At 47.3% G+C, this 26721-nt stretch overlaps 1 protein-coding gene across 2 annotated transcripts in view; it reads left to right on the forward strand.

Moving 5' to 3' along the window:
• The window catches only part of INSR (insulin receptor), a 55150-nt gene that overhangs the window by 16389 nt on the left and 12040 nt on the right, over positions 1–26721 (forward strand). For both annotated transcript variants that reach the window (XR_015261130.1, XM_086767061.1), the window contains exons 3-10: positions 14630–14945; positions 16478–16623; positions 16921–17065; positions 17310–17524; positions 19850–19976; positions 20627–20877; positions 21282–21449; positions 22126–22327. Coding sequence is in view for 1 of the 2 variants with exons in the window: in XM_086767061.1 (XP_086623187.1) it covers positions 14630–14945; positions 16478–16623; positions 16921–17065; positions 17310–17524; positions 19850–19976; positions 20627–20877; positions 21282–21449; positions 22126–22327 (1570 nt within the window). In the remaining variant the exon portion in view is untranslated. The remainder of the gene's footprint in view (positions 1–14629; positions 14946–16477; positions 16624–16920; positions 17066–17309; positions 17525–19849; positions 19977–20626; positions 20878–21281; positions 21450–22125; positions 22328–26721) is intronic.

The following is a 26721-nucleotide window of genomic DNA, read 5'->3' on the forward strand; positions in this document are numbered from 1 at the left end:
TGCTTCTTAATTAGGGCTGTTGGTTAGCTGGGAAAACGAGTGCTGGGCAGCGGGAAGCTGGGGGGGCACTGGCTGGCATGGCCCGGCAGCGGGCTGAGCGGCTTGGTCCGTGCCTGGAGTTATTTCAGTTGCTGCTTTGATCCAGAGTTTGCGGCTGGCATTGCGTAAGCGTCCGAAGCGGCGCGCCGCGGCTCGGTCGCTGGAATACTGTAGATTGCAACCGTGTGCGTTCATCGCCTGTATCTGGATTTTTTTGCTGAGGGGACTGGAGGGGCACCGTGCTGGCTGGGCTGACATTGTTTCAGAGTCGTCAGCGTTGCTTTTATTTTGGCTTGTGGCATTTAAAACAAGCAGAGAATTGACTGGCTCTGTGCGGTGCGTAAATGTTGGCGAAGTGAGTATCACGTTTTCCTTTGAGTCTGGCTTCCTTCTAAGTCAGTACTTAAATGAAGTGAAAAAACAGGGCAGGACCCTCGGCACCTGCTCATGTCCAAAAAGTTTTCTAATGTGGAATTTTGTTCTTGATTCGTAAGGGAAACGGGCGGAATTGCTGCCAAGGAGAAGGACATAGGCGGGGCGAGAGGATGCTCTGTACGAACAAGGAGCCCCTAGCTTGGTACCTTCAGCGTGAATTCCTCGATTTGAGGATGTGCTTTCTTCTTTACCTGAGCAGAGGCTGCCCCCGAAGCACCCTGAGAGGCTGGAGGCTCAGAGCAAGAAGATGTTTTGAAGGCAATCCCCCAAAAGAGCTAGAAAGAAAGTCTGGTCTAGAATAGCATTCAGTAGAATGCTGGGATTCATTTTCTTCTACGTATTTGTAAAGATCTCGGGGTGTATGTGGTTTCGCTGGCATCACTTCATTGCAATTCAGAAAAATAAATGTGATTTTAATCTTGTGTATTGGATTAGAAGTGCCCTTTCTGAAGGATATTAAGAAATACTGCTGCGTTGTAATTGTAAATCAGGCAGTTTCAGCTTTGCAGACGTCAGCTCGCTCACCGTGGCCGCTGAAGCCCTGGCAGGTGCCTGACAGCTGAGTTGTTAAGGATTATAGCCCGTGTTCGTATGCGGGCGTGGGGAGGCTGACAGGCATTTAGCAAGACTGGTCCAATGAAGAGCGTAAAATTTGCGAGGTCTTTTTAGTTGGGGAAGGGGAATTTCTTTAATCTGTTCATAAACTACTGCAGTCTTTTGTTTTCTGTATAATTTGAAGGTTTCTGGAGCTGTACACATCTTGCTACTGCTCACTCGGGACTCCTGCTGAGTTGCTGCTGCTGCTGGTATGTGGCCACGTCGGAATGGCAGGGCTCTGACGTGATGAGCTGAGGGATTATTTGGGGTCTGTGGGAGAGCTGCCCAATTTGGCAGCTTTGCTTTTGCTAATGCAAGCGAGACGCCGTTAGCTTCCGAGTTGTCTGCTCTGAAACATCCGAACATAGTAAGTGAGGTTTTTTACTAAGCAACCTGCAGCAAAAAATCACGTTCCAGCTATTGCACTGAACCGAGCATCTGGAAATCTCTCCTGCAGAAAGTTCAGACATCGCGCTAAAACTCCATCATACCGGCAACGTTTTATGACTGAGAAAGTGGGTAAGGGCAGCTTGCACTTGGAGGTGGGCTTGAGCCCTGCTGCGCCGTTGCCTACGTAATTAGGCATCCATGTTGCGTTACGACGCTGTGAGGTTTTTAATACTTCATGAGCAACGTTCATTAAAATTTCAGTATCAGACAAATATTCCTCTTGTCTTTTCTGCAAAGACAAACCAATTATTTCATGGGTAGTGAAAACATAACACCAATGATTTAATAACACAAATAGGACTTGTTTTTTCTGGTCTTCAGTCTTGTCTGAATGTCATCTTTCTGAAGTAAGGCTGATCGCACTGGATGTGTTTACACAGCTTCAGTTGGGGATGAATGAGTCCAAGAGTTCCCTTCCACGTACCCCTCGAAAGCTCCCAAAAGCCAGAGAGGAAATGGAGCTCCTCACTGTGATGTCTGACTGTCTGAAAGTCTCGCCCAGAGGAGCCTTAACGCGGCTTAAAGGAATAAGGCTTTTGTTTTAAAACGGTATTTGAAGCGAAGCCTTTAAAGCTGTTTCTCTGCTCGTTCAGTTCTGTGTTTCTGGCAGAAGGGAGAGGTAAGGTACAGCAGCAGACGTAATGAAAACTCATTTATGTGAAAACTGCTTTATCTGAAACAACTTCTCACCTCATCGTCAGGTTTCTACAATTGTTAAATTAGCAAAAGAAATGTCAGGTGTGGATGACCTTTCCCTTAGGCTTCTCTTCCACTCTCCAATCACCTTATCTCCAGGGCTGCTTAAATAATTTGTGTGGTGTTTGGCTGCTCTTTCAGTGCTTGGATATCGAGTTTCTGTGGCTTGGTATAAAACTAGCCTACAAATCTATTAGGACTAAGTGTCTGCATCAAGCATCGTTTTTTGTTCAGGGGAATATAAGATGTTCTCCTTCGAGCCCGTACGGTGTGTGAATTTGGTGGGTGTGATAAGAAAAACGTCCTCGTGTTTTGCATGGCTCTGTTGGCGAGAGCAGGAGTTGCTGCATGACGCTTCTTGTTGATCACCACCGGGGAAGAGTGTGTTGTTTTTCCACGTGCTCTAATCTGCGATAACAGAAAGAACTCCAGATTGTGTTTTTCAAACACGCTTTCGGTCTCTCTGTGCTCAGATTTTCCGGTGCCTATCCACTGCAGTAAGACATCCATTCACCCAAAGCCTAATTTGAAATGGCACGGTTTCAAATACGAGCCGTGCTGTGGGACCGAAGGAGGCTGAGCAGGACTCGGCAATAAACTATCACGTGTTTTGCGTTGTACTAAGTATTTTTCAGAGGATCGCGTGCTGGATGTGGACTTGGATACCGCCGATCTCTTATCAGCACTTCCGTTGGCCTCTTGGGTGGTTCCGTGCCCTCTCCGTGCCTCGGTGGTTGTCTGTGACATGGAGCTGGTCAGGGTGACTTGCTGACGAACTAGACTTCGATAAACTTCAGATGGCGAATGAGGGAAGTGCTTCGAGGCAGAATTTAAGGTGGAGTTAGACAAACAACTGTCAGAAATGTCTTAGGTATAGTATCAGATCTGGCCTTGGACAGGTGGATGGACTGGGCGGCATCTCGGAAAACCTCTTCTGCTTCCTTCCAGTTGAAGACTGTTTTCAGTAGCAGCAGCTCTGTGCTGAGATTTGGAACCTCCGCAGTTTGCTTGCGAAAAAGACTCTTTGTCCCTGGAGAAACAGATACGGCTTCAGGTTTCTTGCAGAGGAGAGTCCCATCTCTTTTTCTTGCTAGATAACGCTAGTTTGTGTAATTTTTTTTTTCAGAGGACTCTCTCCATCATAAGATTATTTCCATAGTTGTTTTTTTCCCCCCTGCAGTAATTACCCCATTTAGGGATCGGCAGGTGTTGCCGCTCACGCTACGGTGTCAGTTAGAGCAGCTCTGAACAGTCGCAGTTGCTCTGAAATGGACAATGCTGATGGTAGCTGGTGATTAGACCGTATCCTGGCTCCCGTGCTGATAAGCATCCCTGAAGCTGAAGCTTTTTAGCAAACGTGGCGCGCGCCAGCCCAGTTCATGTTGTGTAAGCAGATCCTGTTTCTCTCCATGGCCAAGCGTAGTTTAACAGGCGGGTAACGAGACTTTCGCTGCCACTGTACTTCCTTATTATTGAACAAAGGGACTTCAGTGACAGTTGGTTTTGTTTTCAGAGTTTACCATGGCAGAGGTGTGAAATCAAACAGAATGTTCACAATTCTGACAATTGACAGTTGGAGCCAGTAGCTATCGTGGAGGAAAGACTGAGAATCCAGGACCTCCCCTGCGTTTGATGTAACTTCAGAAGAATCAGTTCTCTCCTTGTTGGGATGGCACAACTAGTTTGGGATTCGGTTTACGACTTTCTCGTGCGTGATTTAGAAGGAGAAATAGATTAATAGCCTCCGAGGGTGACTTGTGCGATGTAGTTAATGGGCTTTGTACTGATCTGTAGCCATTTGGGTTTTAGGGTTGTGTTTGCGAGGCTTTTGGTCGTTCTTACCCATTCTCGTTTGGCACTCAGAGAAGCAGAGTGATGTGGCACGGCACGCGTCCTGTAAATCAAAAGCTGTCGGGATCAGTACGTTTGTAATGAGAAACCATTAGGCAGATATCTATCTGGATAGAGCTGAGTTAGATCGTTTGTGTGGGGCCACATATTAATTAATCTACATTGAATTACGTGAAAATGGGCCTTGCTGGTATGGTGGAGATGACAAGGGCAAGTAGTAAATAAAAATACATTTCAGAGAGAGGTCTCAACTGCTTGGCTCTGGAACTGCGAGCAAACAGTATCTATTTCAGTCCTGCTAAGTAAATTCTTATGCCTAGAAATAAACTGTGGCGAGCGTACTTACTGCTTTAGGGCAAAGAGAGAAGGGTGTGCAAATTAGCGGGCACGAGCTGATGAGGCTAAAATGACCGGAGTATTTGAGAGAATATTACCTGGTGCAGATAATCTATGCATTTGATCCTAGCATGCCTAGTAATGAGATACTGCATACAGTTCAAATGTGATTTGGAAAAAAATTACTGTAGGTTCAGGGAAAACCATGCCACCTACGAAATCTCTGTAAGAGACGCTTTACAGTATGGAGTTTTGGATGTATCTATGCGGGAAGCAGGCGTGGTAACAGAAGGATACAGGTGCTGGGCTTTTGGTGAATCCTCTTGTGCGCTGGCTGCTCGCGTGGGGTGTGACTGCTCTGTCTGATTCCTGCCAGGTTGCCCGCTGCCAGCCTGGGGTTGTGCTGGGGAGCGGGCAGCCGACCAGCAGCGCCGCTTCCCAGGGCGCTGCCTGCTTAGGGAGGCTGCTGGAGACCCGCGGTCGCCTTCCCTCTGCCGCTGTCTCCGGTAGTCAGGCTCTCCTGGCACGGAGCGAAACCCTTTACCCTTGGAGTGCCTGCAGTGGGACAGAGAGTGGCATTGTGATCGGATTCCCTCCGCAGCCGTTCCGTGTCTCACGTGGATTTGGGCAGCGTGCTAAATGACCGTGCGCTGAAACAGTTTATGCATCCTGGTAACTTACGGAAAAAAAAAAAACAAACCTGGTTGGCAGAGCTAGTTAGCTTTGCTTCACTGGAAAGTTCATCCTCCAGATATTTCTTTGCACAACTGGCCTTCACGTGATACTTTACCTTTCTCTCTCCTCATCCTCTCTGGCTCTCTGGGAGCTGAGCTGGGAAGTGGGGATCTGGAATGAGTTATGTTCCTTCTTCCTCTCTGGCTTCTTCTCAGTGTCTTCACCCGCAAGCACAAATTCAGCTTCAGTATCTATGTTTACGATTCATGACTACGCCATGAAATCTGTCCAGATTAAAATCTTAACCTCTGTCTGACGTCTCTGTGGAGATCGTTAGTTATCAACTTAATCTCCTTGTGGTTAGTCTTGCACTTCCACCCATGTCATTACCTTTCTCGGTTACGGACAGCTCCACTTCCCTGTTTGCTGTAAACTGTATGTCCTTTTTGTTGTAGATTTGCTCTTATGTTGTGTGTCCGGGTTACATTTTACACATTTTTTCACATAACGTATCTAAAATGCAATCTTCCTTCTCCCCGCACAGCTGACCGTGTCAACTTAGCTTTCATTCTTTCATGCCTTGTTTACTACAACATCCTTCTCTGTGGCCTTGAGAGAAGCAATCTCATCCCTCTCTTATCTTTGCGGAAAGCAAAGGTTACACGTTTCGCCTCGTGCTTTGATCACACCACTCCTCATTTCCAGGACAGGGTTTGCAGGTAAAAGTAATAGCTTGTCTGAGACCTGTGTTTGGAAGAACTCGATGGACCTTGTTCTGAGACCGTCACCGTACACTGAGGCGCTGCGCATCTCCATTTGTCGCCGGTTCTCAGTAGGGCAGATCCCAACTCCCGTGCTTCTCTCTGTCGGCTCGTCCTGATGCAGCATCTTCTCTCATCCAACACGAAGCTGCTGACTGACTGTTCCGGTCAGTCTATGCTGCTCGTCACAAGAAATAAACTGCATTTATTTCTCAGCACTGTGCTGACACAATCGCCTGGCTTTAGAGGGAGATGTATTCAGAAGAAAGCACGGATAGAGACTTTACGCGCAATGACGCTTGTTTTTTGGACACGTGTGGCTGTCGGGATCCCTTCACTGCGATTCTCTGGGGTTCGCTAGGATCTCAGCGTGAGTGAGCAGGTCTGACGGGAGGAGGTTAAAGTGAACAGGGATGTTTGCACGATGCTGTACATCGGAAAGAGTCATATATAGTTAAATATTAACGTGAAGCTTTCATGAGGCTCCCAGGTGACGTGTCAACTGTTGAATGATAAAAACAAATCCTTAGGTTGTAATAAGGATTGAAATTTAACGAACCATAACAACAAAACAGCACCCTCGTAGCTGTAAGTAAAATGACCAGCAAAGCCTTACAGAAGAATTCCCCAAATTAACTTTAAAGATTCTGGTCTTGATTACAAATCATCTGTTCTGGTGTACAGAGTCAGGTACAATATGAGGTGGCTAATGTCCAAACTGCTTTGAAATTAACTGCTCCTTACGAATCTCCACGTTCGCCAGAGGCTAGATACGCTGAACGTTTCTGCCCCTTTTCCCAGGGAGACAGGTTTCACTCCATGGCTCTTTAGCAAATTACCATCAGAAGGGCTGAAGCTCAGAAACTTCTGGTCTCCCCGTCCTCAGGTACCTGAGGGACAGGAGCGGGTTGCGGTGGCTTCTCGATCTTCAGTGATGAGCCGTCAAAGGCACTGGCAGCAGCGAAGCCTGGGGTTGGTATTGATTTGCACAGGGCGTTACGTTTCATGGTGTCTGACTCCAGGTTTTGCCTGAAAATGTAGTGTCAATTTTGGAGTTTGCGTATTAAAGAAAAACCAGCAAGCGAGCAGAGGTTGGTGGTTGTTTCCGACCCCTTACGCTGCGCTAAGCTCCCGTGTAGTTTTGAACACAAAGTACAAGGAGCAGGCTTGATCTGCTGGCCAGAGAATGGCACAGCAGCCGTGTTGTGGACACTAGGTAAAGTATTTACAACTTCTTGTCGCTATCCTTGGGTGCACTGTGTGACACTTGTTCCGCCTTTCACAGTGCTGCCTGTTTTCAAATCAAACTCCATGTTTTGATATTTTAAGCTTGATTGCCAACAGCTTAGCCAGATTTCTGCAAGTTGTTTTTACATGCCTGGGGAATCGGCTTGACTGAAAGGTACTAGCAGGATGAAAACAGACCTAGTCTTGAGTTTTACTTTTTTTTTTTTTTCAGCTCTGTCCCCTCGCTCTCATCAGAACGAGACGCTTTTTTTCTGTAACTTCAGTTCATACGGCCCTTGCCATGGTGTAAACGCCATGCGCACTGCTTAAAATGAATGAAAGGAAAATGCTTCTGTGATCTTTATTCTGTCTGGGCAATACTAGGCATACCCAAGTGGGAGACATCCACTTCTCTGTGTAAATAGTGGGAGTGACAGAGGAGAGCAGGAGTGAAAAACTTCAAGGGAGAGAAACAGAAAGGTCTAAAAGATCTGTGAAATGCGAGCCTGTCCTGAAGATTTATGGGGAAAAGGTGAGGGACTTTCATAGCTGGGGTTTGTAGCCCAAGAAGATCCTGTCCCCCGAAATAAGAGATGATAGCTGGACTGCCTTACTAATTCTGGCCGCAGTGCTGAGCCATTGAATCTGAAGTTACGTGGGGCTTTGTACGCCTGGGCGCGGGTACTGCGCTGTGTCCGTGCTGCGGTGGCTGAAGAAGCTCGTTTGCAAAGACTCTCACTTCGTAAGAGGATAAAAAGCATTGTGGATCCATTGCAGTTGATGACTTCCTCCAGGCTTCATCATATCGGCATGACTTATAGATAATATATGTTTACATATTGTATAAAAAGGTGTGTGTGTGTGTGTGTATGCATATATGTTTGAGTTCCTCTTTGTAAGTTTTCTGTATTCCTTGGCATAATTCACGTGTGAATAAATTTCTCTATTTGCAGAGGAAAAACTCCACCGGTAGTTGTAGCACAGAAGATAATAGATTGCACCGCGGTCTAGACAGCAGAAGGATGGCATGGAAGAGACTTAAGGTTCTGGAGACATCTCCCCTCATCCGCTCCTTTCCTCTGTCACCAGCAGAGCTCAACCTTTCCCCCTATCTCCATTCAACAACTTCTGTCGCAGACCTCCATATCCCCCATTATCGTCACTGGACAAGGTGGCACGCAACTCCAAACCCTTTTATCTTTTCTGAACTCGCGTTTGCTGATCCTAACAGGTCCGTGCGACAGCACCAGCATCTCTGTCGGTTTTAGCTGTGGCGGCTGTTCTGAGCTGGGAAGCAGCCGAATACACGGGGTTTGCGAATGGCACTGGTTCCGGGTTGGAATATTTGAGACGTTCCTCGTAGCTCCAAATAAGCACGTAACTTGTGAAAGGGTTGGGAGGCAAAACAAGTTCTTTCTTATCCTTACTGCTAGATGAGATAAGAGTTGTGATGTTGTCCTGAGAAATGTCAATGGGAAGAGTTTCCTTTACGTTTTAGTAACAGTGTGTTGTTTTTGGAAGTCACTGTCTATGGGAAGGGAGGCACCTGCAGTTAATTTTATCTGTTCCTGTGTAAATACGGACCTTCTAACGTTCCCAACTCGCGGCTCAGTGGGGTCGCGGCATTATGTACTGTAATATCTTCTTTTATAAATAACACTTTAATTTTAGTGCTGATTGTAAAACCTTGAATTTACTTGGCGCTTTCTGCTTCCCGGGTTGGTGCTAAGAGCTGAAATCCTGTGTGTAGAGAACAGCATTTGAGTCAGTGTGGTTTTGGAGGGTTGTTCCTTGGACATCTGTGGCGCTGGGGAAAAGGGAAGGGTAAATGTTGTTAGAGCAGTTGAGCACTGTGAATAAGGGACATAAAGTTTACTCGAATGTGTTGTGATATTTCCTGAATTTCGCTTGATAACTACGGCCAGTGTCAGGCATCACGGGCAGTCTTTTTGTAGAAGCACATTAACCTCTTATTTTCTGTTGTGTTCTAGTTTCTCCACTTATTTTGTAAATTTGGGGGCGGGGGGGTCTGAGAGAGCTACTGTTGTTAGTTGTTGAGGCAGTGAAGAGTCCTTGTGCTCTTTACAGTCCGGTGGGCCTCCATAGCCATGTTCTTCCCAGGCGCGTTACCGCTGTCGGAATGCCCCGGGAGCGGCGTGCCCTGCGCGGCCCGAGGGGTTTAGGGGTTAGGTTTCTGCCTCTCCGGTCTCGGTGACATGAAGAAATAATTGAAGGATGTAAGCCACAGTGCAGAGGGGCCGGCAGCACGCTGGTTTTCTTGACGTGTTCAGATCATATAAATGCTCAGAAGAAAACAGATGATCGTGAGTAAAATAATTTTAAAATTATGTTACGGATAAAAATTATGTTCTAGAACTCTGCAACAAACACTACGTAACGACTTACTGAATTTGGAGTCTTCTTGAGAGGAAGAGGAGTCAATCTTGGGGAAAAGTGATCAAGTACAAAACGCTATGTAGGTAAAATATGATTTAATACATAATTGTATAAGGAGGTGAGATTTATATGGGTTTCAGTGGACGCGATGCTGCTCAGCGCTTGCAGAAATTCAGGAAACAAGCACAGACTCCGCAGTGCTAAATTAAGATCGCATGCTTGCAACACAGGAGTTACTGCCGTGGGCGATTAGTCCTCGGGTTTCCTTTTTTTTTAATTCCTTGTTGGTTTTGTTTTTGTTTAGAACCGCAAGACCCATTTCTCCAGAGCTCATTATCGCGACTCGAGGGTTAGGAAATTAAATTAAGAGTTCCCGCTGCAACTGTAACTCAAGTATAATTATATGTGCGTGCGTGCAAGACTGTTCCTGGGTGAATTTACATGGCAGCTCTCGCAGCCGTTTACAGTAGGAGGGGAAAGGCAGCGCCCTCCGACAGCGTTCCTGCGGAGCTCGGGTCTGTGCATGTGCCCGTCGTATAGCATTACGCCGGCCTAGGCCCTGGCACCGCGCGGTGCTATCGCGGCCAAAGCAAGCCGTTCTCGGCCGCCTTCGCACCGCCTTCCCCCGCGACAGATACGCCTCGCGAGTTAAGCGCTCGGCGGGAGGCAAACCCTGCGCCAGCCGGTTGAGCGGCGCTGGGCTCCGCAGCTTTGCGGCCTGGCGGGCGGGGAGCGGCGGGGGTGAGGGCGGGCTGGCCGCCTCCCCGCGCAGGCGGCCGGTGCATTGGCGGAGCGGGGGGCGGCTCTCCTGCCGCAGCTGTTGTCCGTCCTGGATTTCCTGGGATCCGGAGCCTCCTCACGGCTCGCTGTGCTGAGGGAAGAAGGACCCGGCGGTGCGGGGGCGGCGCGGGGGCGGCGGGCCCCCCGCTGCCGGCTCCTCCGCAGGCCCCGAGCAGCGGCTGGGGCGGGACGCGGCCGGTGGCCCCGGCCCGGCCGAAAGGAACGGGGCTGGTTACGGCCCGGTAGAAAGATGGTGGTGTCGATTCCTGACGAATCGGTCCCAAAACCGTGCGGGAACATCTGTGCAGTATATATGCTGCATCTTGACGTTCATACAAGCGGTGTAGGATTTCTTCTTGGTGAGCTGCGTCGCTCTTGCCGTGCCCAGCGCTCCGTCCCTGTGAACGCTCTGGCCAGCTCGCCCAGCACGTCGCGATTCACACCCCTCCGGCAGCTGAGGATCCCAAAGGAACAGCAAAACTTACCCTGAGTGGTTTTTACATCTTTTTTTTTTTTTTTTGTCTTTTTCTGACAATTCACTGCTATTGTGTTGTGAGCAGAAAGCAAGAAACAAGGCCTAACGCAAACGTTTTTAATCATTAGTTCAATATTGAGACAAACTGTGTTTATTAGCTGAACAGCTTAATTGACTTCCCTGCTGAATATGGGTCTCCTGGTTACCTGTGCTGGCTCGGGAATATGTTGACAGTATCGGTGTGTTTTCTTCCCACCTGAAGCACAGGGAAGTGGTGAAATGGCGGGAGCCATCCACAGAGGTAGAAATTCCTTTGCGCTGACTCTGCTGCCTTTTGTCCCCCCCAGCTGGGCCTCAGCAGCATGAAGAAATGTCGGTTTGAATCTATAATCAGAAAGGTTTGTAAAATGCATTGTTTCCTAAGCCTTTGGAGCCACTCTAGCTAGCTAGTTAAATATTTATTCACCCCTGGAACAACAGGTTTGAACCTCTGCGTCGGCTCCGTTTCTCCCCCATCCAGGGCAGGTTAGTTAAGCATTATGCTGTTTGTCATTTTTTCAGATGGGGATTTTAAAATCCCCGTTCTTAAAGATCTGGTGAAGAGGTTTTGTGGCTGTGATGAACAGCTTTGCGTTGTCCAGAAATCCCCCGGCGTTAACCAAGGCTCGGGCTGCGTAGATGCTATGTCTGAGCCCACCCTGTGCCTCCTCGGTTCGTACCGGGCCGTGCCACAGCTCCCAAAAGTGCAGCCTCGTTGCAACGGGGCAAACCTACGCGGGGCAGCGGCAATTACTGGAGTCTGCAAACCTCCATGGCGAAGGGGTAATGAGGTGCACTCAGTCAGCACAAACCTATTCAGTGTTGTCCTGCAGCGAAAGCGTAAAGTGGCAGCAAAAAAAAACCAAAGAAAAAACCCATCTGACTCATCTGGAGTCCCATAACCTGGATGCCGTAGCACCAGTTACAAGAACTAGTGAAGATGCACTGGAGAGGTTTCTGCATGAATTTTAAGTGCTTTCTAGCGTGCATACGTTGATAATGTCAAGACAACATCTCTTCAGGATCTTGTGTAATGAGCATTTGCACAAAATAGTGATTGACAGTTTCTGGTCTTAATGGAAAAAAGAGACGTTGCCTTGGCTGCTTTGCTTTCTTCAAGCTGTCTTTTAGACATCAAAAGCTTGTAGAACAGGAAAAAGAGAAACGTTAAGAACAGTTTAAAAATACTTTCATTGTATCTTCTAAAAACCTTTAGAGTTGAGAATTTGAATAGTTTCTGCCCTGTGAATATTTGCAGGTGAGTTCAAAATGTTTAAATAAGTACAGGACTTTGAAGATTAGTTTCCATAACAAATTAAAAAAAAAAATTGTGTGGCATAATGTTAAGTAGGTGCCGTGTGTCACTGGGTGTTTTGCACGAGGGCCAACTTTGCCAAATTAACTGTCTGCTCCACTGGCTCCTTGAGAAACAAATGTTGTCTTCTGAACATTTTAAACTCTGTAGTTCTTAAGCATGAAACAGAGCCGGGAGAATACCCTTTTGCAGGAAGCTCTGATGACGAACGCTGTGACTTGCGCGGCAGCGTTCACCCTCCAGCTTGCACAAATCGTTGGTGCGCGCGTTCGCCGTGGCAGTTTACGTCCCGGCTGGATGCTAACCCCACCAGTACTTGCAAGCGTAGTCCTTGCGAGACGTCGGTGTGTCAGTGCTCACTTAGGAGCATGGGGAGGTGTGTGAGAAATCACCCAGACTCTTTTCCTCCCGTACACCTTGACATTTTAGACCAGAGTTAGTAAATTTGATGGTGTTTTGGACTAAATTCTGGAATTTTCTGTCTATGCTTTTCTGCTGCCAATATTTCTAATAAACTGCAGCCATGACATCTGTTGCTAGACTGTGCTCCATCTGTGGCGTGGTAAGGAATGCAGAACCATGCTTTTACAACAAGTTTCTCGTTTCATATTTAGTCTGAGAGAAGGTATCATCTGCAGATTGCCTGTATTTGGCTGTTGCGGATCAATGAATTACGATTTGTGGCAGGTTCATGAAGTAAGAGCTATTGCTAGAAAAGGGCAAGAAGTTGGTCAGCGTAAAAGAAAATGAATTTGAGATACTCTCCTGTCTTCCTTGTTAATGGATGAATCGTGAGGGATGCGCAGAGAAAATACCTGCCCTGGATGCCTGACATGGAAGCAGTAAGATACTTGAGGTGAAATTGAAATTCTACCGCAAGGTCAATCTCATCCATTTCGTATTTCTTCAAAGGATTTATCAGGCTGGAGCAAACCAGAGGTTGCTTATATTTCCCATGCCGTCTGCTGCAGCTACTGCTGCTTATTCCAAGACCGGCATTAACCGCTTTAACACGCTTAATTCTGCAATCCTTTAACGTGGGGCGGTGCGCGGCAGAAGGGGATTTTCTTCCTCACCACAGCTGGGGATTTGATAATCAAAACACCGGTAGCACTCTGTGCTGCGGATCCTACACGTTTAGCTGAATGAAACTGCCCCACGGTCCGCTACCAGGCATCGGCCAGAAATTAAAAATAACCTTTTAGCCCCTGAACATTGGTGTGTCTGGGACCTTCCCAAAGAAAGCCCCTCCTGCTTCAACACTGAGTGCTGCACAGAAAGTTTGAGGCGTTTTGAAGCGGGTGGTGTTAATTCAGTGTAAGGTTACTTGTTGTGGCCAGCACGGATCGCAGCAGGAGTTATCGTTGTCTTCCGTCACCGAGGGCGCTTGGGCAAGACATCAGAAGCCGTTCAGATGTGCCCTCAGACAAAACTCTGCTTTTGGTGGGAAGGTGATGATGTCTTCCTCTGCTGCTTGGCAGTTCACAGCTGTGGCCCCAAGGCTGTGTGTCACGGCGCAGATGAATCCCGGCCTGCGTCCCTTGTCCCTCCTGCTGTTGACATGGCTGCGTCACAGCCGTCCTTGGCTTTGCTGCTCGCTCTTGTAGCGGCGATTCCAGCTTTATCGTATCTTTTCTGTCTTGACGTTCTGCGACGTGTTCTGGATTAAGCACTTGGATTTAATCGGTTCAGCCTCGTTTGAATTGTTAAGACTGAGTGTGAAGGTGCTGAGCGGCAGCGGGCGAGGACTGTCCTTCATTTCGCGGCTTCTCTGGGTTTGCTGAGCTGCCCCTCCAGCTCCTCGCTCAGCGTTAGTCATGGCGTTTGCTCTGAGCTATGCTGCCGCTTGGTTTCTATTTCAAAGCCCAAACCGCTCATTAAAAGTATTGTGAGGCGCTAAGTAATGGGTAATTAAAAAGCAAACCATAAAAACCTCAAGCAATAACACTCGTGGGTGCCCTTCTTCTTGGACTTGCTGGGACAGTCACCAAAGAGCTGGTGTTGGGTGCCAGCCCAGCAGGCTTCCTCCAGGGAAACGGGTCACAGGTTGATAGGTAGGAAGCAAATTTTCATAAAGCTGAAAATTAATGTACAAGTAGTGTTGGACATGTGTTATTTGCAGCATTACTGTGGGAAACTTAGTTTCTTAAACCAAGAAACTAGAATCTTCTGGCTGGAACTGGCTATCCCAGACTGGGAAGCTCGCGCTGTAGGAGTCTGGTCACTTCAGGGCTCCAGAAATAATTCTGGAGTCACCAAAGCACTCCTGGGAGCCTTGCACTGGACAGAGAGGAGAGGAAAACTCCGTTTTCTCTTTTTGAAGATGAGGGTTAATGAATTGTGAGGGCGAATGATAGCACTCTTCAAAAATGTTGTTAAAACTTGGAATTTACACTGAAAAACTGAGATGAGGCAGATGTCTGCCCTTCACGGATGCCTCTTTGGAAAGAAAGTTACCAAGCTGAGCAGGACGACGTGTAATTGTTGGTAAGCCTTTCGCAGTCGTACGTCGTCAGGTTGTCCTGTGATGCTCAGTTGCCTTTTATCTTTTCACAGTTTGTCCACCTGCCTGCAAGTCCCAAGGCTGCACCTCTGAGGGTCAGTGCTGTCACAGCGAATGTCTTGGGGACTGCACGGAGCCGAACAACCCTGAAAAATGTGTGGCGTGCCGCAACTTCTACCTTGAAGGCAAATGCGTGGACACCTGCCCACCCGGTTACTATCGCTTTGAGGGCTGGCGTTGTGTGACCTTCAGCTTCTGCCAGGAACTGCACAACAAATGCAAAAATGCCAGGGAGTCGGGGTGTCACGTTATCCACAATAACGAATGCGTCCATGAATGCCCGTCAGGGTACATCATGAATTCCAGCAAGTAAGTACGAGTGTCTGCAGGTAAAGAAACCACGCTGTAGTTTTTGTACGGTACTTTTCTCTCGCTTGGACAGGTTTGTGTTCTGTGTCAAGACCGAGAAAAGTTTCCGGCATTTGAGTGTCTGTGACAGTTACCTGGTCAGCTTTAATACAGTTTGCAAACTAATACCGTGCTAACTCAAGCCACTAAAAGCAGACGTCTCTACTTACCGATCTATTCTTCCTCCGCTTCCCTTGTTCCCTATTGAGTCTGGAAAAAGCGGGAAAGGGAGATTGAGAGAGAGGACAAGGAAGAGGGGCGTCCTGAAGAGGGGCGTCTCTCTGTGCTCAAGGAGGATGAGGGAGACGTGCAGTGGAGAGGCTGTAGTAGCCCCGCTTCCCCTCCCCTCCGAAGCAGAGCTCAGACTGGAAAGCCTTGCTGTTAAGCGGAACGGGGAGAAGTCATGCCTAATGAAAAGAGCATAGCGTGTTTTGAGCGGATCATTCTCGGAATATCTGTCCCTCATCCCTGTAATTACCTTCATTGAGCAGGTTCAAGCTGTGCCAGACAGAAATGGACAAGGTAACAAACAAGTGTAGCATGAGTCAAAGCAGGGAACAGCCATTCTGACCGTTCCCAGGGTTTTTCGACAAAGGAATCAAGTAATTTACGTTGCTGAGCTGTTGTTTATCTCTGAAAACTTCGTTGTTTGTCTCACGATAACATTCTGTGTTGTGATGAGTCAGATTTCCTATGAATATTGGTAGCTTTGTACTCACATGTATTTGTTCTTGCCATAATAATTTCAGGGAATTCATTCTAACAGGACTTTTAATTCCATTTCCTGTTTTGCTTTTCAAAAGAACGAAGTAGCAGCCCGCAAAGCAGATATGCTGCTTGCGTAACAGCACCATCGCCTCTCTCCTGTGCTGCTGTCAGTAGGACCTCGCAACACTACTCCGTGCTTTTCCTAGAGTATTTATTTCTCCGAACTAGTTGGGAACACATTCTTGTGGTGTTATGACCAGGGCAAGCAATCATCTTACTGCCATTTCAGAAGTATTTTCCCAGAGCACAAAGCACGTGCTTGCTTGCCTTTTTTTAAGGCAGCTTTATGTACAGTCCTTAATCAGAGGATTCCCAGATGAGCGCCCGGCTCTGCACTCGTCAGTTACATGTTTGGTTAACAATCTCGGGATAGAGACTGGGCCTGGGTTTCTTGATCTGAAACCCCTGGTACGTATGGAACTGAGCAGCGTCGTGCTGGATGGGCCCTTCAAAATAGTCAAAGTCACTTTGTCCTGGTTTCTGTTGTGTAGGAAAAGGCAGAGCGATTAGCATTCGAAATGCGGAAATGACAATTTACACAATTATCAGCAGTTATTTGGAGTTCCTAAGAGCCATGTGCTGCGCACTGCAGGTGAATCCCATGACATATTGTCAGGACACTGTCGCTTTGAATCGATTGCTCTGCTTTTGAGAATTGCTGGGGTGCCCCAGATGACGTTCCGCAAATGCATCACGTCTCCCTTCCCGACTCTCCTGTTTTTCAGCTTGCACTGTACACCCTGTGCAGGGCCCTGTCCAAAAGTTTGCGACTATGGGAAAGAGAAGACGATCGATTCGGTGACATCGGCACAGGAGCTCCGTGGCTGCACGGTTGTTAATGGAAGCTTAGTTATAAATATCCGTGGAGGAAGTAAGTTCTGCATGAGTAGGGAGTAGGGAGCACTGGGTATCAGATCGGTGAATACGACGCCGTCCGTGAGCTGGGGGGTTTCTCTTCTGCTTTGACCACTCTGAATCTTAGGGTGATTCAGAAAAGTAACCACAAAGCAGAGGCTCTTGTGATGTTCATTTGCGATTTTTCGCTAACTGACTTTTTAAGGTCTTAGGAATTAATGTAAAGCAGTTCTATTTAATATGTTTATCCTCTGATATCGGTGGTTTTCTCTGTGGTATCAGACAACTAAACCCGATGTTTTCCTCTCCACAGATAACATAGCGGCTGAGCTAGAAGCGAATCTTGGCTTGATAGAAGAAATCTCAGGTTACCTAAAAATTCGCCGATCTTATGCCTTGGTTTCTCTTTCTTTTTTTCGTAAACTACATCTGATCAGAGGAGAAACGCTAGAAGCTGGGTGAGTTGTTTCAAAAGATACTTTATTTTGATGCTTTGCAGTGTACGGAGTGCCAGGGCTATCAGGGTGATTTGTATTGGCAAACAATTCCTAAGTTATTTTTAAATGTTCCTCTGCCTATGGTTTGTGGCCTGCCAGGGAAGATAGTTTGCATTCGTTTTTCTTTGATGTCTGGATTAGCACACAAGAAGAAGGATTTTCAGTGGATCGCTCCCCAATCCACATTTTCACTCTCTGCTTTCAGGAATTATTCGTTTTATGCCTTGGATAACCAGAATCTTCGCCAACTCTGGGACTGGAGTAAACACAACCTCACTATTGCACGAGGCAAACTCTTCTTCCATTATAATCCCAAACTGTGCTTGTCGGAAATCCACAAAATGGAGGAGATCTCTGGGACTAAGGGCCGTCAGGAAAGGAACGACATAGCTCTGAAGACAAACGGTGATCAAGCCTCATGTAAGAAAGTCTCCGAATGCAGCGAGACTTGCACCATTTTCCATTCCCTCTGCCTTGCTAACCTCAAACTCTTCATTCTCTCAGCCTAGCCTGTGGTTTTTCCAGGGACTGTCCTTGTCCTTTTGGTAAAGCACCGGACACGTGACTTGCCGCTTGCTCGTGCGCTGCAGCAACACTGTCAATGTGCCATGAGTAAAAGTACTTGTGGGTTCTACATCTGGCCGGGAGCCCACCTTGCCAAATTCGGTCTTTAGAAGTTTGCTCTTTGTGTGCTCAGCTGTGGGTTTTTCAGGACTGAGTGTATTGTTGCGTCTCTTTGAAGAGTTTAGCACGACATAACCTCAGTCCAGACTGGGACTCCGTGTTACTGTTGAGTACCTGATTAATAGTCCTAATCTTCTTTTCCATGTCATGAGGCCACAGTACGCACACAGAATAAACGTAGTAGAGAAACAGGATTTCCACCCATCTCTAGAGCCACGTGAGGGAATTGCTATGACAACAGTCAGAGAATTTTTCCAACACTTTTTGTTATGCTTCTCAGAGGCTTTTAAGCTAACAGCTTTCTTCAAGAGCAGTGATAAGACGATGCCTGTGTCAGCATGACTAAGGAGCAAACACACGGCGTTGCTTTGTGCTCTAACTGAAGCCGTGCTACTGGAGATGTAGTTTTGCAGACTCTTATTTGGGCAGCGATACTGCTGTAAGCACATCCTTTCTGCACCCCCAGCCCCGCTGTTTGTTCCCACTCTGTGCCGCACACGATCCCTTTTCCCTGTTTGTGCTGGTAAAACTCTTCCAGGGCCACGTGGTGAGCTAGGCTGTAGAAGTAATCTGGGATGTAAAATAGCAAGCCATTTCTGCTTTGCTGGCCTTGGGTTGTGTCATCTCTCAGCTCTGGCTTATTGCCTACCCCCGCAAAGTTTTACGTGCACACAGGAACAGGAGCTCTCGCAGGCTGACACGTTTGAGCAGGTATCGCCACCAAAGCCCCCAACATTAATTAAACTAGAATTTCAGTCCCTTACATTTCAGTTCCTTGCTCTTTTCGCAGCTTGCAAGGAAGCCTATATCATCTTGTGGCTGCATTGTTTCTCTGCATTTGATGACAGCACTGCTTGAACAGCCCCTTCCCTGGTTCTGCCCTTCTTGTGCTGATGTAGCTGTTTGTGACCAAACGTAAAAAGTGAAGATCTTTCGGCTGAATCGCTTTCCTGATCCGGTTTGCCACATATCAATGCATGCAGCCATGCCAGCACAGTGAGGAGACGGGAACGTAATGATTGCCTGCCCAAAAACTGGCAGTACCAGTGACAAACCCTCTGTAGAGTCACACCCTGAGGGATATCCCAGCTCTCACCCGGGCAGAGTGGAGGAGGTACACGGATTTAGCTGCCTGTAAAGGTTGTCATCTCCCATGAGACACTAACAAGCTTTTCCCACGTTTGGGGATGAGACAGGATTTGGGGTTCAAATGCACCTCTGCCGTTCGGTTGTGTGCGGCTCCTGGGCCGGCTGGTTGTTTTGTTTAAAGGCAGCTGGAGGAGACAGTTGCATTTCTCTTTGCCAGCTTTAACTCCAGTCTGCTGAGCTGTTCTCTGGGCCGCTCCCACACCTCAAACCACAGGTTGCCAGTGTGTTTGGCTTTTTGTTTGTTTATACATTTCAAGACCAACATTGGCAGCATCCTGTTTACTGAAAAAAAAATTAAAAAGAAGGAAAAAAAAACCAAAAACAACCCCTTGTTTGTTCTGGATGCAGTGCCAGTGAAATGAATGTTCTTCCTCCCTTGTGCAGCTACTGCAGTAATGGCAAATCCAATCAGAGCTACGGTTTGTCCTTCTTGGGCTGCCTGGACGTACCGTATCGTAATGCTTCCCTTGAGTCCCAAAACTCCACCCTCCTGCAACTGTTTGTTGTCCTTCCCTCCTGTTTGCAAAGGGACCGTGCTGCTCCCGGGCCAGGCTGGGAATTCACGCCCTTGGGAGGCAGAGGTTGTGCAAACCGTATTGTTGGGCTCAGCTATATAGACCGTAATGAATTTTAACATATGTTGCCTTTAGAATTTAGTTCAGCTTTTCTAGAGCCATTTCCATGAAATCATAGGAAAATTTAAGCTGGAAGGAACCTTAGGAGGTCATCTGTTCCAACCCCTGGCTTCAGGCAGGAGTAGCGTCTAAGTAAGACAAGGTTTTCATGAGCAGCTCTTCTCAATGCCTGCCTTCTTATATTTATCCGTGGAGAAAATAAATGTCTAAGATAATTAAAAATAGAAACCTTTATTTTTTAGCATTAACAAAATTATTGTTGCTTCTCTTGTCATAGGTGAAAATGAATTGCTGAAATTTTCTTCCATTAGAACATCTCATGACAAGATCCTGCTGAAATGGGAGCCGTACTGGCCTCCTGATTTCCGTGACCTCCTGGGATTTATGCTATTTTACAAAGAAGCGTAAGTGATCCACCGTTAGGTTATAAAATAATGCCATATGAAATAAAAGCCATGGTGGGCTTCCAGAAGCAGCAGTTGGTGTCAAAGAGTAGATACAAAACCTGCTGCAGGCAGAGGTGTTCAGTCTCTGTGATTGGCTGGCTCCTACATTTCAGTTTCCAATGTCGCCCTTCTATAAAAGCGGTCGTTAAGATCCCTGACTTCTCTGAGTTGTGTGCAGTCAAAATTAATCATTTAAGAGCAATCCAATCGTTAGTTGTTCCAACTATTCTAGACATATGTACTCTAACCATGGAATTTATCATCTCCCCACTATACCCATGGGATGTGCAGGTTTTTATTCCTTTTGAGGTGGGAAAGACTCTTTTAGAATCAAGGTTACCAAGGTGATTTTCATAAAGATGAAAATAATTAGCCTGGATTTAATTGCTGGGATCACCTGTAGAGCAGTCCCTGATCTGTGATGCTGTTAAGAGACTGGGTTGCAAAGCTCCCTATGCTTCATCTTGAGAATACAGACAATGAGATAGACTTCTCCAAAGGGTGAAGGATTACAACTTTCAGTGATGTCTTTAGAAATGTTGGTTTTAAAAGCTGAAATTAGGATTCTGTTCATTTAAGGGTTTTCTTTTCTTTTCTTTGTTTTCAAGTCCATACCAAAATGTGACAGAGTTTGATGGCCAAGACGCTTGTGGATCAAATAGCTGGACAGTTGTGGATGTTGACCCACCGCCACGGTCAAATGAGCCCAAAGCCCAGGCTCAGCCAGGCTGGCTTCTGAGGGGCCTGAAGCCATGGACACAGTATGCCGTGTTTGTTAAGACTCTGGTCACCTTCTCCGATGAACGAAGAACGTACGGTGCAAAGAGTGAAATCATCTACGTCCAGACCAACGCTACTGGTCAGTATCATTAAACTAATCTTGCCTTGCAAGTGAAAAAGAAAAACAGACCTAAATACTCTTCTGCCTGGTAGCCATGGTAGTCCCGTGTCCATGAAACTTTCCACTGCCGTTGCCACTGAGCTTTGGTAGGAAGGTGTTCCTAAACAAATGGAAGAGTGTGTGCATCCCTGCATGGGGAGATGGTGCCAGAGTGCACTTCCATCAGGCGTGCGCGGCCACATGTAAGAGCTTGTGTGCACGCTGGTGTGTCCAGCTGCTGGATTGCTGGCTGTCAGGGGACCTCCTATGGAGAGCACTCTTGATTCCCATGGAAATGGAAACTTGCCTGTGTTTGTCCCTCGTTCTGTCAAGCTCTCGCAGAGCAGTGGAAGTGACCTCTGTCTCTTTTCCCACCCGTGCAGTTCCGTCGGTCCCGTTAGATCCGATATCTGTTTCCAACTCTTCATCCCAAATCATTCTGAAGTGGAAGCCACCCTCAGAGCCCAATGGAAACATCACGCACTACCTGGTGTTCTGGCAGCAGCAGGCAGAAGACAGTGAGCTTTACGAACTTGACTACTGCTTAAAAGGTGAGTGCGTCTTTCTCTCCTGTGCCTTTCTCTCAGGCTTCCTCAGAATTGTCTGGAGATTTCTCGCACCCTTTGGAGGTGCTCTGGGTGCCTAATTTTGCTGTTTTCCAGGCTGTTGTTCAGGAAACAGGCTGAGATGCAGCTGTGTTCTCCCACTGTTCAGTTACATTATACAGTAGCGCTGTTGCCAAGTTATGTGCAAAAGCTCGTGTTTTTTAACAAAGTAATCAGGTGGTTTTTCCTTTGGGGGTCTCCCTTCTGCACTTTTTCCTTTTAAACTGAGTAATAAGTTTAATAACAGCTATGGATGTAGTAAGGGAAGAAATTTCAGTGCTTCTGGAGATCAGTGGCCATGTTAATTTTTGACGGCATCCTGTGCCTGTTTTGGGATTCTTTCAGAACAGAGCTTCACTGAGGACTCCCAGAATCTCACCTGCTGCCCTGTGTTACCTAAACTGAGATGAAGGGGGGCAGAACTCTGACTACAGCAGCATCTGAGTTCCATTTCAAAAATAGCGTAGTTCTGAATCAAAGGCCTGTCATAAAAGACGGAGGGAGCTCAGAATGCCCGAATGTGCGATGAATCTTGTGTACGCTAGTTTTGGATCTTTATAGGACCAAACATCTGCTTCTGCCGTGTCAAGAATGAGTGATACCAAAATTGTTTTGTCCACAGGATTAAAACTGCCCTCAAGGACATGGTCTCCTCCTTTTGAATCCGAAGATCCTCAGAAGTATAATCAAAGTGAAAATGAGGATGTCAGCGGAGAATGTTGTTCCTGTCCTAAAACAGACTCTCAAATACAAAAGGAGCTCGAAGAGTCTGCTTTCCGCAAGACGTTTGAGAACTATCTTCACAACGAGGTTTTTGTCCCCAGGTACGAATATCAAACAGTATTCCCCAGGTGGTCAGGATGGGATGTGTGATGAATTATTAAACAAAAATACCGGGCCGGACGCAGCCGTGTTGCAAGTCTGTGTGGGCTTCCGTGAGACTGTCCAGTCCAGCTGAGGATGCGCGTTGGAGACCGCTGGGAGCTGAGCACCTACAGCTGATGTTATTGCAGATCTGGGAGGTTCTGCCCTTGTTTCCTGTCTCTGAGTTCTCCTTAGCCTGAGAGTAAAGTGAGAATCCTTAACAAATAGCTAAATGCCTGCAGCTCTTCTAAATTTGTATGATGCCAAAAATAGCTGGGTTTTTTTCTGTCCTCAAATTTTGTGGTCTAGCTTTTCATCCAGTTGAAAAGAAAGGAAAAGAAAAAGGGAAGTTTACCATGCCGCAGCCTTGTCCTTTAGCGTGGTATTTGCGGTCTTCCTTGCACTTAGTCTGGGAAATACCACCAATACCATGAGGAATGCAGCCGCTGTGGGCGGTGAGTGTCCTGTTTTGAATGGCACACGCAGTGTCACATTAAGTGGTGTTGAATGTCTTCACACTTCATGCGCAACTTACAGAGGAAGGGAATCAGGTTAGAGTCTGTAATAACTTACCCTCTTCACTGTCATGTATTTTATGCTCTAAATTTATTCTCTGCTTCCTGCCCTTAGCTAATGAACTTTTTTTTTCAGCTGCTTGACAAAAGCTACGTTACTGCACGAACATTTTTGTACTGTTGAGCGCATTAGTAGCAGGCAGCGTCTCTTCTCCGCGAGCCTGGTCTGATGCCTGCAGTTGTCACCTGGAAGCTTGCGCAGCGTCACTCCTTTTGCTATTTCTTTGCTCTTAGTGCTGATCAGAAGGCCAAGTTTCAGTGTGCAAAATGCAAAATGATGCCAGGACACGACGTACTCGAAAGCAGAGGAGAGCCCAGCCGTGTATAAAAGCCAAACTCCTCTTGATGTAGGCAGAAAATTCTGACAATCTGATTTCTTTTTTTTTTTCCTCCTTCTTTTTTTTCCAATTTTATTGTGCAGCCAGCCCGGGATGCTTCTCAGGCCAGTTTCTGGGGTATGTATTTTAGGAAGAAACCAATCACCAGGATGTGCCACCTTGTCAGCCTGCTAAGGAAGAGATCTCCCCTTCCCCTAGGCTAACTCATCCCTTTGATACAAGCCCCTTTTGCTGTTGTAAGGCAGCGGTAAAGATACTTCCTGCTGGCGTGCATCCCGCTTGTCTTTTCTGACAGGCTCCAGGCTGCGGCAATGGAAATTAGAATTAGTTTTCCCGGGAATACTGTGCCTGTTGCCTGCTCATGGGGCAACCTGCCTAGAGCCTGGCACTGAACGTGAAGCGTGTTTTACTGCGGGTGTTTGTTACGTGGCTCCTGGTAGCTTACGGACCTCTCTCCAGGCGCTGTGTGAGCTCCGCTTCAGATAAAAAGCCTTCTGCCAGTCACAGGGAGGAATCTCACAGACGAGGCCGGCAGGGAACGTGAGATGGCAGGGGTGCAGAGGACAGAGCAGTTGAGGAGTTACTGCCCCCGTGTTTGTCTCCTTGTTTTCCATGTACCGTTTTTCTCCTCCTGTCCTGTTCCCGGCTGTGCGGTGTCTAGTCCGTACCAGGCTCTGCCCTCGTCCAGGTCTGATTTCACCTGACCTGCTGAGACCCCTCTGGAGATCACCGAAGCTGTTCCTGCCCCGTGTGCATGCTTGATTACTCTAGGAGATACTGTCACAAGTCCTGTGGGTTAATTTGCTCTGGCACTGGCAAGGCAAACTAGAAATTTCTAAGTGCTTCTTGCCATACCCACCTTCCCAGTCGGAGCTCATGGGTGTCTTTACACCGTGTGCTTTGTAACCTCCCTTCGTAGCTGAACAAAGTGGCCATCAGAAGCTGATGCTTTGTTTCTTCTTTCCTGTGTTATTTGCTCTTATATCAGACCAAGTTCTGCACAGATTGGAGCAAAGGGCTGATTGCAGGCTGGAACAGGTTGCCCAGGGAGGGTTTGGAGTCTCCATCCTTGGGGATAGTCGGAACCTGAACAGACGTGGTCCTGAGCGACCTGCTCTGGCTGCCCCTGCTTTGAGCAGGGGGGCGGATCAGATTGTCTCGAGGTGCCTTCCAGCCTCAACCATTCCGTGGTTCTGTGGAAAGCATGGAAAGATTTCAGAAGTAATAATGAAGTCCTGAGAGGCAGAGGGAAACTAAATGGCTGCTATTCAGGATGAAATTTCATGTACGCTCTCCACCATCACTCCTGCAGAAAAAGCAGTCTCACTCTTCTCTCTGTCTCTGTCCTCTCTCTCTCTGTCACACATGCCCGTGCCGTTACAAATATTCGTGGGTCACAGTGAACAAGCTCTGGGAAATGACTCGCATTAAGAGTAACTTTTTTTTTTTTTCCTTGCTTTCTGAGTTCAAGCCAATTAGTTGTACAGAAAAACATAGAAGTGTTTTTGCTAGCACAAGGGGGAACACCGGCAAGCTGTTCCTCTGCTAGTTTCAGGTGTGTGGAAAAACTTGGCTTAAGCGAGCTAAGGCATTTTTAAAACCCCCAGCGCAGGCCGTATTGCGTGTGATGAGTTGTCGCTTCCATCCTTCCAACGGAGAGCCCTCACGCACGCTGATCGTCTCTGGCAGCAGCAGAAGGAACCCGAATCTGAGGATTTCACAGGGAAGGTCATCGGAGCTACTGAAATGGCCGTGGGCCATCATGAAAGTTGCACTGGAACAACTATGGGAAGACATCAGATGTTTGAAAATACAGAGAATCTGGCAAGAAAATTGCTGCAAATCCAGGACAATAAATACGGGAAGATCTGGGCTTACAGCTTTAAAAATGTTTCTTGCTTTCTGTTACTTGAGAAGGAAGAGGTTATTCTTTCATTTTACTCTGTGTTGCATCAGTGGTCAAATTACTGTTTTACTTGTGAAAAACAAAATTCTCTGAAACACGAGGAACAGCTGAATCCACACTTCGTAAACAGTGGCGTGTAGCTTTGTTTTTAAGTCCAAACAAGGTTCTGGTTGACCGTAAAGATCCCTTCCAAAAGAGGGAGGTGGCATGACCCAGCCCTGGGTCTCTGAACTCTGCCCCATTGTTGGGGGACGCTGTTCAGAACAATGCACAAACTGAGACAACAGCAGCTCCAAAATGAGTTAATTAGTAATTAGGGAAAGAGAAAACTAAAAACTGGAATGTGCTCTGCTGAACCTGCCACTCGGCATCCCGTTTTTTCGTCAGGTGGCTTAATATGCTTACGTTGTTGTGTACAGCCTGATGCTTAGTTTGAGGAAATCTTTAAAATCTCCTTTCCAGCTGGTTGCCTTTGCCGTTGGAGGAGGAATAACGCCGGGGAACGGAGCTGGGGTTGCAGGTGCAGACCGTACCTGCGCGACCCTCCCTTGTAGCCGTGGTTGGCCAGTCGCGTGCCTGGTAGTCAGAGGGCGGCAGTGGAATGTTCAGTTCAGCAGCGAAGATTTGCTCCAACAGCTTGTTACATTTTTAGAGACTGGAGATGCCTCAAGTGTGGGTTCAGTTCAGGTCGCCACCTTTAATAGCTGCACACGCATGCACACACAAAAAAAGATCATCATCCCCTCAGAATACACGGTCTGGTTTTCCGATGGCATTAATTCCTTTTGTGTAACTAAATCCTGTTACTGATTCACCACGTCGGTTGGTTCCCAGCCTGGAATTCCTTGTGGCAAATGTGAAGTGGGATGTAAAGGGTTAGAACGAGGAGTTTTGGTTTAGTACTCATTCCTTATCCTCACCCCCCACCCCGAGAAAATTAAATTTGTGAATAGTTCTTACTTCTGTTGAATTGATTCTGTTTATCTGATGTTAAAGTTGGCTGGTAGCCCTCACTTGCAAACAGGAGAGTTGACAGGATCACATTGCCGGTTTTTTAACAACTGCAAAAACCTGATTTTTCGGACTAAAATGCAATATTTTGAGAGGCAGTACTTGGTTCACAGAGCTGCACGACTGATACATAATCATGAGTTTTAAACGCGGCTCTTGAAGAGAACGTAAGGGGTTTGGCCTGGCAGGAAAAGGTTACAGTTTTCTGTCTCTCTGGATTCAGCCCGAGGGTTGAGAGTGGCAGATGCATCCCAGTGAGCTGAGAAACTGGTCTGATGCTCTATAAATGCGAGTTGGTGACACCTGGAACGTGTGGCACATCTGCGATCCCCGCAGCTGGGGGCTGCGCTGTGGCCTCATGCGCTCGAAGCTAGAATGTGTAGGAGATGAACTCCGAGGCATTGCAGCACGGCGGGGCATCCGCGAGGCACCCTGGTGAAGTGCAGCCGGGAGGGTCTGGAAGAACCTGAGTTCTCACGCGAATCATTCAGACTTGTTGGTTTGTTGGGTTTCTTTTCCCCTGT

This window comes from Chlamydotis macqueenii, chromosome 26 (assembly GCF_036417535.1).
Source record: "Chlamydotis macqueenii isolate bChlMac1 chromosome 26, bChlMac1.mat, whole genome shotgun sequence".
NCBI lineage: Eukaryota > Metazoa > Chordata > Aves > Otidiformes > Otididae > Chlamydotis > Chlamydotis macqueenii.